Consider the following 13,999-nt stretch of genomic DNA (forward strand, 5'->3'; position numbering starts at 1 on the left):
AGTGCACATAGGGCCTGAGATACGAGAGCAGGGGGGGGTGTAGGGATCCACACACCCCCCCTAGGGGATTGACAAAGATTGTCTGAGACCAGAGCATCCTTGCCCAGGGGGGGAGGGCAAGACGATGGTTAGGGGTTTTGTTTTCCAGACTGACATACTAGGAGCAAGACCAGGCTCAGAACTACTCCAGAGGTGAAGGTGGGGCCAAGGAACCCTCTCAACATGGGGAAGGCAGCCTACTAGGAGGCAGCAAGACCAGGCTCAGAACTACTCCAGATGTGAAGGGGGGGCCAAGTAACCCTCTCAACATGGGGAAGGCAGCATACTAGGAGCAAGACCAGGCTCAGAACTACTCCAGATGTGAAGGGGAGGCCAAGGAACCCTCTAAACCCGGGGAAGGCAGCATACCAGGAGCAAGACCAGGCTCAGAACTACTCCAGAGGTGAAGGGGGGCCAAGGAACCCTCTAAACCCGGGGAAGGCAACCTACTAGGAGCAAGAGCAGGCTCAGAACTACTCCAGAGGTGAAGTGGGGGGCAAGGAACCCTCTCAAAATGGGGAAGGCGGCCTACTAGGAGCAAGACCAGGCTCAGAACTACTCCAGAGGTGAAGGGGGGGGGCAAGGAACCCTCGCAACCTGGGGAAGGCAGCCTACTAGGAGCAAGACCAGGCTCAGAACTACTCCAGACGTGAAGGGGAGCCAAGGAACCCTCGCAACCTGGGGAAGGCAGCCTACTAGGAGCAAGACCAGGCTCAGAACTACTCCAGTGGTGAAGGGGGGGGGCAAGGAACCCTCTCAACATGGGGAAGGCAGCCTACTAGGAGCAAGAACAGGCTCAGAACTACTCCAGAGGTGAAGGGGGGGCAAGGAACCCTCTCGACATGGGGAAGGCAGCCTACTAGGAGCAAGACCAGACTGAGAACGAATCCAGAGGTGAAGGGTGGCCAGGAACCCTCTCAACCTAGGGAAGGCAGCCTACTAGGAGCAAGACCAGGCTCAGAACTAATGAACTAATCCAGTGGTGTGTGGGATGTAATGTGACCCTTGTCCCTAGCTTCCTGGTATGCACGAAGCCGCACAGGTCCCATTGTCTAGCTGTCCTGGCTACGACTATTTTTCTTTTTTTTCAGGTGGCTCACAAGAAACATCAGCACCCAGAATGCACCAAACTTCTCAGGTACAGATAATAGATCATCGTAAGCATGACCATTTGGAGAAAACATAAGTACCACAATGCAACTACGCCAATCGGACAAGACATGTCCTGGAACAGAAGGAACTGACTGGTAAACAAAATGGACCTGTCACTGGCAAGGGACTGCTTTGGGCAATGGGAGATACAGGAACACTCCCCAAATCCTCTTTGAACAGTGACTCTCCAAGGATGGGAGAGAGAAAAGGAGACCCTCTAACCACATGGCTGGCTTTATAAAAATGGAGGTTGGAAAGGTGGCAGGGCTAGGGGACTTTTTGAAGACTTCCAAGGGAAGTCCTGGCCTTCAAGGGGGTAGCTCAGAATGTGATTGGTACAGGAATCGGCTGGCTTGACTAGCCAATGGGAGCAAAGGAAGGCTTCTAGACGGGAAAGAGGGCTGTAAAAAGCAAGCAGAGTCAGCTCAGAGTGAAAGGTGTACGGGTTAAGTCAGAAAGAGGGTGGCAGAGGACCAACAAACCCGCGAGGTGGGTTCAGCAGGACTAGGAGGAGACTTTGGCATGTTTATAGGAGGGGGGGAGGTAAGGTGTTGGAGGTGAGAAAGGGGAACCAGTTGGGGCTGTTTCGAATATGGAAAATACTATTGGCCCAAATATCTGGCTGAAACCGAACTAAGAGCCGAATAGTTAATTTCCATAGCATGTCCCCAGCAGCATATTATATACGCTAGAAGCGCAACGCCTCCAACGCTATATATTACCTTTTGAACATTCTGCTGGAGGCACGTTATAAAAATTGACAGCTTTTTCTCCCCGATGTATACCGAAACCTTGTCTGATTGGTTTAGTAATTAAACCAATCAGAACATTTTCCTGTGGGAAAGACACCGAACGTGGTTGAGAAGCTGCCCACCACTGCTGTAACTAGAGAAATACTACCTTTGAATGTAATGTATATTTTACTTATAACGCCTCCCTCTGGCATAATCCTGGTCTCCAAATTGCTAATAGGACATTGTATTGGCATAGGGGGGTTTCGAAGGGCGTACTTGAGATAGGAGGATGTGCTGCGGGATGGACAAATGGTATCTTTTGAGGAGCTACAATGGTTTTATGGTCTGAGCAGTAGAGAGAGAGTTAGAATCAATGAACTTGAGGTGCTTTTCTTGTAGAGACTCGACATGTTGTCTATGCCAATGCAGGATGAACCGGCAGGATGTGCTATATTTGCTTCGCCACCACGCATGATATCCAAATATGTCAACCTAATGCCTATGGATTCTCTCATTGATGATTCCTGGGAAGCATTGAAAGGGATGTGGGAAGCGGATCTGGGTTGTGAAACTGTGGATAAGGAATGGGGCAAATAGTACGGGTAGGCTTTATGGTGAGTTAGATCTGAATTTGAGACGTACACATCAGAGAGTTTTGGGATGACTGTACTGGACACTGGTGCGTATGCATGGTTTGGGCTTGATTGAAAATGCTGTTTGTTGGGGATGCAGTAAGGAGAGGGGTACTCTTATGCATATGTTGTGGGATTGTCTTATGTTGAAGGAATTTTGGGGGGGGGGGGGGGGGGGAGTATTGGACAGAATGGGCACAGTACTGTCAAAGTCCTTTCACTAGCCACCGGTGTAAGATTGCTAAGCAGTATAGTCAATGGATTGACAAAGTGCTAGTAGTGGCTGCCAAACAAATACTAAAATTGTGGCAACCAAGGAAAAAAACTGCGAGTGGAGAGTTGGACGAGTGATGTGCAAGCGTTGTCCGACTTTGATATGTTTCGGAAGTGAAATCAAGAGGATGATTATTTAGTACTCTAGTCACCTTTTGGTCTCTATGGTGGGTAGGCATTTGGTCAGTTGCGTGTAAAATAGGTTAGTTGGGGGAGGTTATATATATTTTCTTTTTCCTTCTCTTTTTCATTGTTGTGTCACCATTTGGTGTGTTCTGTTGGTATTATGTCTGAGGACAATGTGTATTAGTGGGGACTGCGTTATAGTGCAATCATTGTAGCATAAAGCTTGTATCGAAACTGCCTAAGGCGGTCTGAGCTCCTTCTGGGTTAAGGGAAAGAAGACCGGGACCACCCTTAGAAAGGAAAGCCCAAATTGATTTGTGTACATTTTTGGAGGAAAAAGTTGAAACTTATCAGTGTTTGCGTTGTGACTCATTAAGCACTGTGTCACACACACTTGCTCGACAAGAGTGTGTGTGAGGAGGAGGCCCATTAGAAAGCGTCAAGCACGCCATAGGAGCCCAGAGTAGAGGAAAGCATAGTGTTGGAGAACACAGCAGAAAGAGAAGGGCTTTGCAGGTATGTGATTGATATGATAGGTTATTTATAACGTGCTTAATAGGTTTCTAAGCATGGACCCGGGGATCGAACCTGTGTTGCTCCGTGTCGCCTTGCTTCCAAGGTGAGCATGTTGCCCCTGAGCTATCCTCCTGAAGCAGTTACAGTGCAACAAGAAGAGTTGCTTGAGAGGACTCCGGTGTTAGCAAGACCATTGCCGATTAAGCCTAGAGGTCTTACCAAATCAGACAGCTAGCCTCATCTTGACAGACCAGTTCCTCAGTCCAGCTATTACTCCGATCTAGGCCCAAACAACAGGCAACTCCTGGTGCCTGGCGTCACCCCAAAGGTCCTGGAGAAGAAACTGTACATTTCTGGACACAGGACATGAAGTGCAGGGGACACTCAACCACCTCAAACTATGATTGAAACCCTTCTTCCTCCCCAAGGATTGACAGACTGGATCCAGACTTTAAGACTATTAAAATCCTGGAATCTTTATTTTTATTTGTTTGGTTTAACCTGGAGAAAAGGAGATCTTTCTTGCATTTGATTTGCTGCCACAGGACATCAATGACAAGCTTTCCTGACCACACTCCATGCTCAGAGTTTAAACAGTTTATTTTATGTCTCACTAAAGGTTAAAATAGAAGCCCCAAATGAAAATCAAAAAAAGACTGTAATGATGTTGTCGACCGGTGTGTGATTGCCTGAGCTCTCTTGTGTGTCAAAATGCTTCCCAGGTTCTTTTGCCTAAAGGGTCATCCTGAAAAGAGTAATTGTGTTGGACAGAGACAGACTGGGCTATTGGGAAGTTCCTGTCCCCAGCCCTACCAGCAGAGCAGACCCTTGTGATATCTCCTGATGTCCATAAAGACCAGCCCGCCGATACCTAGTGTACACAGCTGTCTTTTTATCCTAAATATATTAGTGCAGTCAGTCACTGCAGAAGTCAGGAGGACAAGGCTAGTAAGCACATTGAGCCGGAAGCAGAGGTGCATTTAAAGCTGATAGAAGGTTTGATCAGCAGGTGGCAGAAGTGAACCAGCATGCCCAAGTCTCCCTGCACTTTCAGGCTGTCTCGCTTACAGTATCAAAATCTCATCAACTCAGTTTTTGTGACAAGATGTCCCGAAAAGGAACCTGAAATTGAATAAAACATGCTTGTTTTCGAAATCTGTACATTTAGAAGATGTACCAACTCCCAATCTTTCAAACATGCACTGGGTTTCTGCAAAAATTGAACATTCTATATTGTAGCTTGTGATAATTGTGTAACTGTTTGCTGATGAATAGTCATATTTGTGGTATTGGAAGACAGTTCACATCTTCTAAAAGCCCCACTTGGGTATGGATAGGTATTGCTGCAGGTACAGTTTAGTGATCTCCCAAGGTTCACAGATAAGGTACCCAAGGTCAACGTACACTGTTTGCAGCTCCTGCGGTATGCTTGAAACAAGGTAGGCACACTCATTGTGTGCCAGTTGCAGACATTGGGTCATGGTCCCGTTGATATGATATGTTATTTATAACGCACTTAATACCCAGAGGTTTCTAAGCGCCGTCCCGGGGATCGAACCTGTGGTGATCTGTGTTGTCTTGCTTCCAAAGCGAGCGCGTTGCCCCCGAGCTATCTTCCCTCCATTGTTGGCCAAGCCTACTGGATTAATTTTCTTTAATAGGGGCTCGCACCTGGGAACCATCATTTGAAGAGAGAAAAAAAAAAAAAGCATGTGACCCTAAACCCCCGTTCCCAACATGTCTGGTCTCTTGCACCTTGGGCTGGACCATTCTCCTCCCCATGACAAAGCCATTGCCTCACCCCAATATTCTCCCTCTTTCTATGTTGACCCACTGTCAGTTTCTCCATTTCACTGCGCTTCAAGACTTAATACTCTCACTGTGGCAAATGCCACTGACTCCTTACCGCAATGGTGGGCTTGTGGTTCTGTATGGGGGGGATGGCCCCTGCACTGGATGGCCTCTTGGAGCAGCGGGGGGCAGACGTGGGTGGTGATGGGGTGAGACTGCCCGTCCAGGACTGTTCTGTGGCACGGCCATAGCGCAGGTGGCGGCTGTTCTTGCTGTGTTGGTGGGGCGAGCTCCCTTTGGTTTCGGAGTAGCCACCACCCGAGCCGTTCAGTGGGTGCACTAGAGCAGAGATCCGCCGGGTGGCCTCTTCGAGTTCGTTCCGGGCATTGGTGAACATGGCCAGGGATGTGCGCGTGTGGGCACCAGACACCGTGATCAGGCTGATGCTCTCTTGCCGACAACAGCGGCATTTGGAAGGAGGGCTTAGTACAAAAGGGGAAGTCTTGGGCCTGCTCAGAGGGGTTTTGGGGTTCTGAGGGGCACTCCTCGACAAACCCTTGTGGCCCCTCCATGCCTCCTTGTCACTTTCCTCGGAAGAAGAATACTCGTCATCCTCAGAGTAGCCGTCCTCTTCAAAGTAGCCTGCATCATGGCCCAAATCGGGCGACATCCAGATACCCCGCTGGCGGTTGTAGCGTACGTCTGCAGCGCTGAGGCTCCTGCACCTCCGGATGGTCAGCGGGGGATGGTGCTGAGAAGCAGCTCGCTTTGGGGCATCACCCTCAGGATCCTCAGAGGCGCTGCTACTGTTGTAGTGGTCAGCAGAATCCAGCAGGACCTGGGGGCACGGAGGGGCTGAAGGAACCGCAAAGCTGCTCTCGGGGTCACGCGGGTCGTTCTTCCGATACATGCTTTGCACCCAGTCTAGAACCTTCCTCTCAAATGAGAAATCGTGCTGCAAAAACAAAAAAAACAGAAAACAGTGTTACCATGGGAGAAAAGCATGGACACGCCACTGTCTTGTAAGGGCCATACTGGAAGGGTACCTCTTCTTGCCCAGAGCGATAGCCCCAGTCAATGGTACTTCCTGTTCTGCCAGCAAAAAACAATATGAGCCACTTTTGCATAAGCAATACCTGGTATTATCACACCATTTTCCATTAAGCATTTTCCAAAGCACTGGGGAAAACACTTTTCAAGATTGCATGTTTACCCTTTTGAAAATGGTTCTTGCTCCAACTCTCACAAAGTTACAAACATGGAGTATCAACCTTACATGCATGAGATATGAGCACAGTACATAACAAAAAGAAAAGAAAGGATTTACAGAAGAATTTACATAGATAGCATAAAGCATAGGCGAATGTATAAAGATTACATGATCGGCTAAAAGAGCGTTTAGCACAAATGTAGCTGTTGTGGCTTAGTTATAGTTCAGAGTGAGCCAGTTTTTGGCCCCATTGCGGAATTTGTGAATGGAGGGTTCTAGCCTGATGTTGGGCGGTAGTGTGTTCCAGGTTTTGGCAGCGAGGGCTGGGAAGCTTCTACCCCCAGCTTTTTCCAGTTTGTATCTGGGTACGGTGAGGAGGTTGGAATTTGAACTGCTGCATAAGAATGCATTTGGATATCTGTGTCACAATCCCTCTGCAAACCGCAGCCAGGCATATGCCACTGTTCGATACAGTTTGGAACATACTCTGTGCTCGATGACCTAAGAACTCTGCAGTGACATGGTCATTTCAAGCAAGATTACACGATAGATAAAATAACATGCCGCAGCCCTTATGACCTCGCTTCAATTTAAATCCACTGCTTCAGCTTAATCTTAATTTGGTGCAGTTTTTCACCCACAATCTGCGAAGCAGTCTTATGCACATTGCATTCCTATAGCAGAAAAATAATGGCACTATTATTTTCAAATTCTGTAAGAATGTATTAATGATGCTCAGAGACCTTCACATTCATAACCCTGTTTAAAACATACTTTGCAATTCATTTACTTCGTGAAGTGATATTGCATTGCCCTCATATAATTATATTGCATTGCCCTTATACAATTATATTGCATTGCCCTTGTACAATTGTTGAATAAGGGAAATGCAATATCATTCATTTCACGAAGTAAATGAGTTGCAAAATATGTTTTAAGCAGACTTATGAAAGTGAAGGTCAGAATGGCACCCGTCGCCAAGTAGATCTATATCGAAAACAAACACAAGAGCTTTATTGGAAATCTTGGAACACTCAAAAGTGCAACGAATGTCCTATTGAATCCCAATAACTGCACAATGGCCCCCATTACGAGTAAGTCGGTTCGGTAAAACTGCTGGTACTATCGACTCTGGCATGTTTCCCAGACCAGCATACTCTGTGTCTGCCGGTAGCGGCAGTGAACTACCGGCATGCCTGACCTGCCGATAGTTCAGGCCCATACCGGCAGAGAATTCACGGAATCACCGAAACCGTTAACAGCCGTCCCAGTGATTCAGGGGTTCCCATCCCATAGAGTCTTATTGGACTCCATGGCAATTGTAATTAAACGGCGTTGCCGACACCTGTAATATCCCGGTAACACCAGGATATTGGGTGCCAATAACAGTAAGGCAAGTCTGCTGGTAACCAGTCAGTAGCACCGGTGGGCTACCAGCAGACTCGTAATGAGGGCCAACGACCGGCTGATTATGGCCTGTGCTCTGGTGCAAAGACAGTCGACAGGGCTGTTACTACTGCATAACAAAGGTCTTTTGGGGGCCTGATAACGCACAAGGGTCTGACTGGTCAATATTTATATTAAAGTTTACAGGAGGCAGCGCTATGTTCAACGTGGCGCACAATAGGGGAAGGGTCTCTGTAACCACAGCTTATCCAATTAGAGTAGAGACTGTTTAAACAATCATTGGCAGACAGCAGCAACAAATGTACATTAGCGCCCTTGGCGGGTACGGCAGCCAATCAGGATGTTCCAAACCCAGGTTGAATCTACTGGTGCAGGCCCGGATTTAGAGCAATCCGAGTGCTCTACGGAACCAACCCTTCACCAGGTGCTGCTGTTTTGTCTTCCTCCCTTCCTCCCACCCCCATATCCAGCCCCAGAACACCCTTCCTCTCCTACCTCTCAAGCACTTCGCTCCTCCACCTCCAACTCCCTCAGGCTCAGTCGCAGCGGCGTTGCCAACATTGTCGAACAAGTGGGGCCTGAAGCTAATGTAGTTGGGCCCACCACAGTGACAAACATCTGTAAATGGCCACACAATAGTGCTGAGGTGGCATTTACAGATTTTGGGTGGGCCTTGCCCGCTCAGGTCCTACCCAAAAAACCAAGCTGGGGGCAGTTCTCGGTCTTCGGCTGGGGCCTCCCTCTGGAACAGCCTCCCTGCCACTCTGAAAATGGAGGAGAACCATCTCCTGTTCGGGAGCCCCTCAAGACCTTCCTCTTTGCTTCTGCCTTCTCTCCTCCTCTCCCCTGCTGATCTGTTCTGCTTCGGCATTGTGCACCTGGTTAGCCTCTAATTTCAGGCCCAGGTACTTGCCTACCCTTTCACGCACCCGCACTGCCTCCTGGCAACCCTTGCACTTGGGTCTGTATCTGTAACCCTACTGTCTGGTTTCTGCGCAAACTCAAATCGATATTTGCGCCCCTACTGCTGACTGCATTTTCTCAGTTGGTTTTAGAATGTGGGCCTTCCCCTTAAAATTGGAGGAGAATGTAACTCCCAGGTAGTATTTTCTGAGAATTGGTGAACATTGTTGGCATTTTCCTTATTCGATTGCCTAACTGGCAAACATAATGGCGGATTTCCTGGCATTCAACTGCAGAACTAAATCGTTCATAAAAGTGGTGATCTGAGTAGTATGTGGTTGTAAGGCTCGCCGGATGTAGGCTAAATGCACAAAAGCTTCTGCATAGATCAATGCAGAGAAACGCCGGTTTGCAATCCTGGATACATCTGCCTCAATGCCAAGTAACGACTCCTGTGGATCGTTAATGTAGAATGACAATAGGAGCGGCGCAAGCGCACACGCCTGGCGAACACCGGCATTGACCGAAAAGTCACCAGTGCACTGCCCTTTAGGTCCAGTCGTTATGCATGCCAGGTTTCCATTATGTACCTCTGATAGAATGTTCACCAGACCCTCTGAGCAATTCCGGGATCGAAGCTTATGCCATAATTTCCCCTCCATTGGCCTCATCGAAGGTCAGAGTCAGATCTATGAATGTCAGATATATGTGTTCGAGCCTAAAATACGGTGACTGGGCTATGACAAGGCACAGGTTCAGTGTCTGTTCCTTAGTTCCCAAACCATGTCGGAAGCCCAGTAGGATGGTAGTTCCACTTTTGCCATGATGACTCTCCCAAAGACTTTAATATTAGTGTCCAGGAGGAAAGTGGACCTGTAACATGTGAGGCACATGTACAATGAAAGGTTTTGCCTTTAGTTTTTTTGTTACTGGCTTAAACAGTGGGGGCGGAGGCTTCCTGGAGATGGAGACAAGGGTGGAAAAGCAAGAAAGAGAGTGAGTGAGCGAGAGAAAGACTTTAACACCATGCAGACTCAATGGGTTAATGCCAATCTGTGTGTATGTAACCTGCAGGCCAACAGTTCCTGGTGGGATACCAACACATATGTGTTTGCTATGCTGGACCTCACGTTGCCTTTAGAAGGTGCCCTGTTTGATCACCAAATGACTCACCCGCACTAACCCAGACTCTTCACTTTTGTTCCCCAATTTGTTCAGGTAAGTTAGGAGCAGAGATCGCAAATGAATACTGAGAGTTATCAAGGACAGGTGCACAATTTGGTGAAAATATGTGACATTTTTTATGAAAAAAAGCAAAATTGGGCAGAGGGGCACTGGGTGTTGGGTGATCACTCGTGGCCCCACGCACAATCCCATCTTCCAAACGGTCTTTCAGCGGCCATCCCCCAAAGGCTGGATCCGCCCCTGGGAGTGTGTTCTGGGGGTCAGAGGTCTGTCTAATGGAGGATAACAGTACAATGATTGTCTAATGGGGCGCGATAACTGGCCAATGACCATATCGTTGGGCGCGATAAGGGAGCGAGGAGAATTGATGGGGTCTGATAATGGGACATGGTACAATAGGCGGTGGGCACAACAATTGCCGTAAATATATTTCTATTCTATCTTTATTCTGTGCGTGTTTACGATCACGCAATAATGTATATGGTATTTTTTGTGCTCGCACACACACACATATATACAAGCTTCCCACATAGCTCTCAACTCACACGCTTTTGGCGGGTGTCACCCGCCTTGTAAAGGGCAGACTCACCCGCCAAGCCTCCTGCACGCCCATTCATTCCAATGGGCGTCTCACCCGCCAAAAACAAAATCGGGTGATTTCACCCGCCTTTAAAACAAAAATGGTTGAGAGCTATGCTTCCCAGAACGAATAAAATGTGGATGACACAAACTTTAATTTCATTTTTGGAAGAACACAAAAAGGAATGAAACAATGCTGATAATGTTGTGTGAATAAAAATGAAATCTGGAATATTAAATCAACAGAAAGACCATGAAAGTAGAATACTAAGGAATTCATCAACGGACGTGACATCAGAAAATACATGCCGTGGACCCGGAAGTGCTACCTACGTTGCTACGTTCCACCACGCCAATACGCGGCTTGCAACAAACAGTACCCTACCTGAGATAACCGGGGGACGTGACGTATTGGGTTAGCATTTTGGAATGCCCCCTGGGATTTAAAGAGACAGTACATATGCATGCAGCACTCATTCTCGTGCCCCGGGACTTGGGATTCCATCACCAAAAATCTACATTTGGAAGCCATTGGGTCGTTTCTGACATTAGCGCGGCAATGTGGTGACCCGCAGGGAATAATTTGGGTCACAGCCAGCCATGCCTTCAGTAAACCACAAACTTTCCCGGCAGGTTAGGGCATCAAAGACCAGTAGGGTTCGTGCACTGGTGACTGGCATGGAAAATTACCGTAGGCGCAGCCTGCCTCCTTTATGGCCAGAATAGATCAGTATTACAATGCACAGTAATGACTATATGCTTATCACAGACACCTCAATCCATCAAACAGACTTTTATTCAGTGTAAAAAACCTTCAAGTTATACAACAATAAAACACACTACAATTTTCTTGGTAATAGATGTGCAAGTGGCTAAAAATTTAATTAAAAAAAAATGGAACATCAAATAAAAATCTTTAATCATGAGACAAGAATAATAATTGCAAGAATACCAGCATAATAAATAGACTCTCAGAGTAAACCCTCATTAGGAATGGGCCTTAGTCCATAAAACGCCACTGATTGTCACTTGCACAGATACTGGCGGGAGAATAAACTCACTGCCCCAGTGTCAGTATTTGAGAGTGGATGGGCTGAACTCCTGCTCCTAGGGCCTTTAAAACCTTTGATCTATGCAGCCACACTCTGTGTGTATATCTGGCAGTGACACAAATGACGTGTGGTTGTGAAGATTGTCTCAGCAGCTTGATGGCATCGGCTGTACAACGAATCCCCATTTCGTTTAATAGTGGCTTCAAAAAACAGCGTCTCAGACCGATTGTACAAGAAGACGCCAGTAGGTAGTGAGGTAGCCTGGCACACAATGCAATGCAGAAGCGTTTCCTTGCCACCCACTCGTGAAGGAAGCAGTCTGTAGCATCCCAAGTTTCACGCGGATATGTAGGGATTACAGACATCTTACCAACCTGCAGGTTGTGGCGTCTATCAAGATACTCACACAAGAAGCACGGCCGACCACCCGCACACCTATCAGCAGGCAGGGATGGGGGGAGCATCACTGCACCAGTAAATGGGCGTGGCCAGACCGTACAGGCGCAGAGGCGCGATGGAACCAACACGACCAGGGAGCCTGGATTATTACTGCTTGGCTATTGCCTTTATCTGCAGGCCCTGCCAGCTTGCCATGAGGCATGGGCTTCTGGTGCAGCCTCACTAACACGTTCATCACAAGCTGAGCGTGCCCCTCTAGCTGCCTGCCTGGCCCTCATCCCAGGAACAGTCATAAGGCATCCAGGGGGACCTGCCCCACAAGCTGAGGACACAACACTGGTGAGAAGAAAAAAACTAAAAAGTAAACTGGTTTCTTACACTGCGCTTCATGCTGGACTCCATAGCGAGACTGGGTACCGAACCTGTGCTTCTCGGTGTACTCTTGTTTACAAGACCAGAGTGTTGCCCCTGAACTATCTGTCCCGGTAGGATGTGGCGCATCCAATCATGAGGCGCGCATCCAATCATGAGGCCTTGCCTCTCACTTCTCCGCCCACATGCCGCCCTGGACTTGCCCATACCACACCGATCCCGGAATTTGGATCCATAGGCACGCCCATCAGACTCAGGGCTCCAGTGGTCAACCTGGGTGCAACACCTTGCGCTATACTTTGCCACCACACAGTGTAGTGACAAAGAAGCAAAAAAGTCTGCCATGCTGTTCTACGCTGGCCTTGGCGTACATAACAATTTTAAGATGCTTGCCGACTGCGAAGGTGGCTTTAGAAAACAACTTAAACCCTTGTTTCCAGCTGCGTCAAGCCCACTAAGCAGTGCGAGAACCAATCAACTTGTTCCACTCATGCCTTAGACAACTGGTGTCTAGATGCACCCTCAGGCTAAAAAGATGGAGTCCGAGCTCAGGCTATCCAGGGGTGTTACTCAAACAAGCTCTAGCATCCAATCCTTCGGGAGTACGGCTACTGTTGTAGTGCATTCTAGAACTTGGCTGTGCCCATGTGCTAACTGCACTCTGAGCCGGAAAGATGGAAAGCCGCCTTTTAGTACATGGTAGTCTCACAAGTTCAAGCAATCTCCAAAGGCTTGACCAGGAAGTAGCCAAGCAGAGCAACATGAAGGCCATGAATAGCTGGGGAACATCCACTCACACCACATGACACTGAGACTACTATGGTGGTAAGGCTACCACATGCTTCTCGTTGCCCCAGTGGAGGACTCGAGTGTGCAAAATGTGGGAGACTGAATGACTGCAAGTGTCTGCTGAGCTGGCACATGCGCCAGGCCACCCAGAGCTCGATGACCGCCAGGACAAGGGGTGTGCCAAGTTGAAACCATTTAAGGCTCCGACAATGATGACTTTGACGATGACCATGTGGTCTTCCTTTTTCATCCCTTGCCCACTGTGCCAACAAGAGACGCCAGCCCAGATGCAGAATCCTATGTGCACCCTAACAGACATGTGCATCTGTGAACGTGATGAGCAGTGCACGGTTCTTTTTCCTAAAACACAATCCCCGACCCCGCTCACAAGCATCAAGATCTTCGCATAAGGATGCAATTCCCCATCCCTCTGGAAGGCGTTGGTAGAACAACCTTCCAACAAGAATATGCTGCGGTACAGAGCAAGCTATATGTCATGCCCACTGATACATCGACACTGCTTAGCTGCTCCACAGCCAAAGAACAAAATATTGTGCCCTTCACATTCTGCATACACAAGGAGGAATTCGAGGCCCTCTTGCAGGAGTTCAGTGATCGGTTTCGTGGGATTGGCTGCCTTCGCTCCAACAGAGTTCACCTCCACATTGATATCACTGTCTAACACATTGCATTGAAGCACAGGAGAGTGCCCTTCCATCTCCATGTCCAAGTGGAAGAAGAGCTCAAGAAAATTAAGGATATCAGAATTATTGAAAAAGCAAGTAGCTGCACTACTTGGTTGTCAACCACTGTTGTGGCCAGGAACCACAGCCCGATCAA

The 13,999-nt window shown here is 48.1% G+C and overlaps 1 protein-coding gene across 4 annotated transcripts in view; it reads right to left on the reverse strand.

The window, feature by feature from the left end:
• UBAP1L (ubiquitin associated protein 1 like) overlaps nt 1-13,999 on the reverse strand; it is a 213,647-nt gene that overhangs the window by 108,056 nt on the left and 91,592 nt on the right. For all 4 annotated transcript variants that reach the window (XM_069625095.1, XM_069625093.1, XM_069625096.1 and 1 more), the window contains one exon: nt 5,379-6,218. In XM_069625095.1, the coding sequence (XP_069481196.1) occupies nt 5,379-6,218 (840 nt within the window). The remainder of the gene's footprint in view (nt 1-5,378; nt 6,219-13,999) is intronic.

The sequence above is a fragment of the Ambystoma mexicanum genome, chromosome 11 (assembly GCF_040938575.1).
Source record: "Ambystoma mexicanum isolate Mex_15411 chromosome 11, UKY_AmexF1_1, whole genome shotgun sequence".
In the NCBI taxonomy this organism is placed as follows: domain Eukaryota; kingdom Metazoa; phylum Chordata; class Amphibia; order Caudata; family Ambystomatidae; genus Ambystoma; species Ambystoma mexicanum.